This window comes from Halyomorpha halys, unplaced genomic scaffold (assembly GCF_000696795.3).
Source record: "Halyomorpha halys isolate HHAL.00 unplaced genomic scaffold, Hhal_1.1 Scaffold1251.1, whole genome shotgun sequence".
NCBI lineage: Eukaryota > Metazoa > Arthropoda > Insecta > Hemiptera > Pentatomidae > Halyomorpha > Halyomorpha halys.
Window position 1 is genome coordinate 92,935 of NW_027109339.1, and position 1,451 is coordinate 94,385.

Here is a 1,451-nt window from a genome sequence, read left to right on the forward strand (position 1 = left end):
TTTGTACCTTTATTGACCTCCACCCGGACTATCTTCCTACAGTCTACTTCATATGGTCAACTATCTTCTTGCAGTATAAATAAAAATATTAGTGTATTTTAAGAAGAGTCCTGATTTCATTCTGATGTGGAAGGTACCCCAGCTCCAATACCAAATTTCACTATTTAGAGATGAGATGTTCGCTAACAATCTGCTAGTATGTTTAAGGAGATATGTGATAACACTCCTATCTTGAAACGAATAGGGGTATAAGGTAGAGTTATTTCCGTAGTCAGGATTTTTTTTAATAAAATAATTTTTTTATTCCTTTGAAAGAGCTTGTGTATGAGTAAGTGGAAGTAAAAATAAATATTCTTTCAAAAAACTTTATGCCCACTATTTGCTTAAGCACTGATTACAAAATTTATGATCAATATAATCTAATAAGTTTAAGGCTTTGTTATTGATATGATATTTGTTCTTGGATAAAGGAAAATATTGATAAGAAACTTATTATATACTTTACAAATTGCTAAGAGGCAAATAGAAGTAGGAAATTAATTGAGGAAAAAAATTCTTATTCAAACATTTCATTGAACTTTTAAAAAATTATATATATATACTCACACACACATATATACATATACATATGTTATATAAGCCGGATTTAAGGGTTTTTCTGCAATACATAGACTTTTAATGGTGATGAGGGGCTGTGTCCTAATATCTCTAACATAAATACAGCAAATGACACAAAGAGACCAAACACAAGAAACATGAAGGCTCCTTGAATATGAGTTAATTTCAGTTTAGTTGGATGATGAACCTCAACCTTCGTTCCTTCACTTATTTTCAAGGCAGTCTGAAGTCTGCTACTGAGATAGGTTAAAGTTACATCTGTTTCCCAAAGTAATAGAAGTCCTGCATCAAGAAGTTTTCCGATTAAGTTGTTAAACTTCTCCGTATAAGCAGAGCCTTAATTGAAAAAAAAAATCTCAAGTTACCATTATAATTGGTACTTCATAAAGTCTAAGAATAATTTAGTACATTTAATATAGTTAATAAACCTTTTGACTTCTACAATAATTTTTTTTTTAATAAGCAGTAAAGAAATATGACTAAGAAAAGATGGTCAGGTGTGCTGCCATTAATAGTTTACTACTTAGCCTCTTTTGAATTATATAAATTTAGATATCATTTCTTTATTTTGTTAATATTACAATATATTTTCATATTTATCATTGTATCAAATACATCTCTTACTTCCACACAGTTCTCATTATGTTAATTTAAATTTTGTAATCAATGTCATTGTGTAGTGGACGTAGTCTTGTCTTCTTTGAAGCGCGGAATGTACTGCACGGGAGTCTTTTTCGATGTAGAACAGGCTTTTGATCGAGTCTGGTACCCGGGACTGCTTTACAAACTCTGTAAATTCCTACCTCCTACATACTTTCTCATCATTCGTTCCT

At 30.7% G+C, this 1,451-nt stretch overlaps 1 protein-coding gene across 1 annotated transcript in view; it reads right to left on the reverse strand.

The window, feature by feature from the left end:
• Positions 1-440: 440 nt before the first annotated feature.
• The window catches only part of LOC106688989 (glutamate receptor ionotropic, delta-1), a 17,994-nt gene continuing 16,983 nt past the window's right edge, over positions 441-1,451 (reverse strand). Inside the window, 1 exon segment of the mRNA XM_067047524.1 lies at positions 441-954. Within this exon segment, the coding sequence (XP_066903625.1) occupies positions 647-954 (308 nt within the window). The 3' untranslated portion in view covers positions 441-646.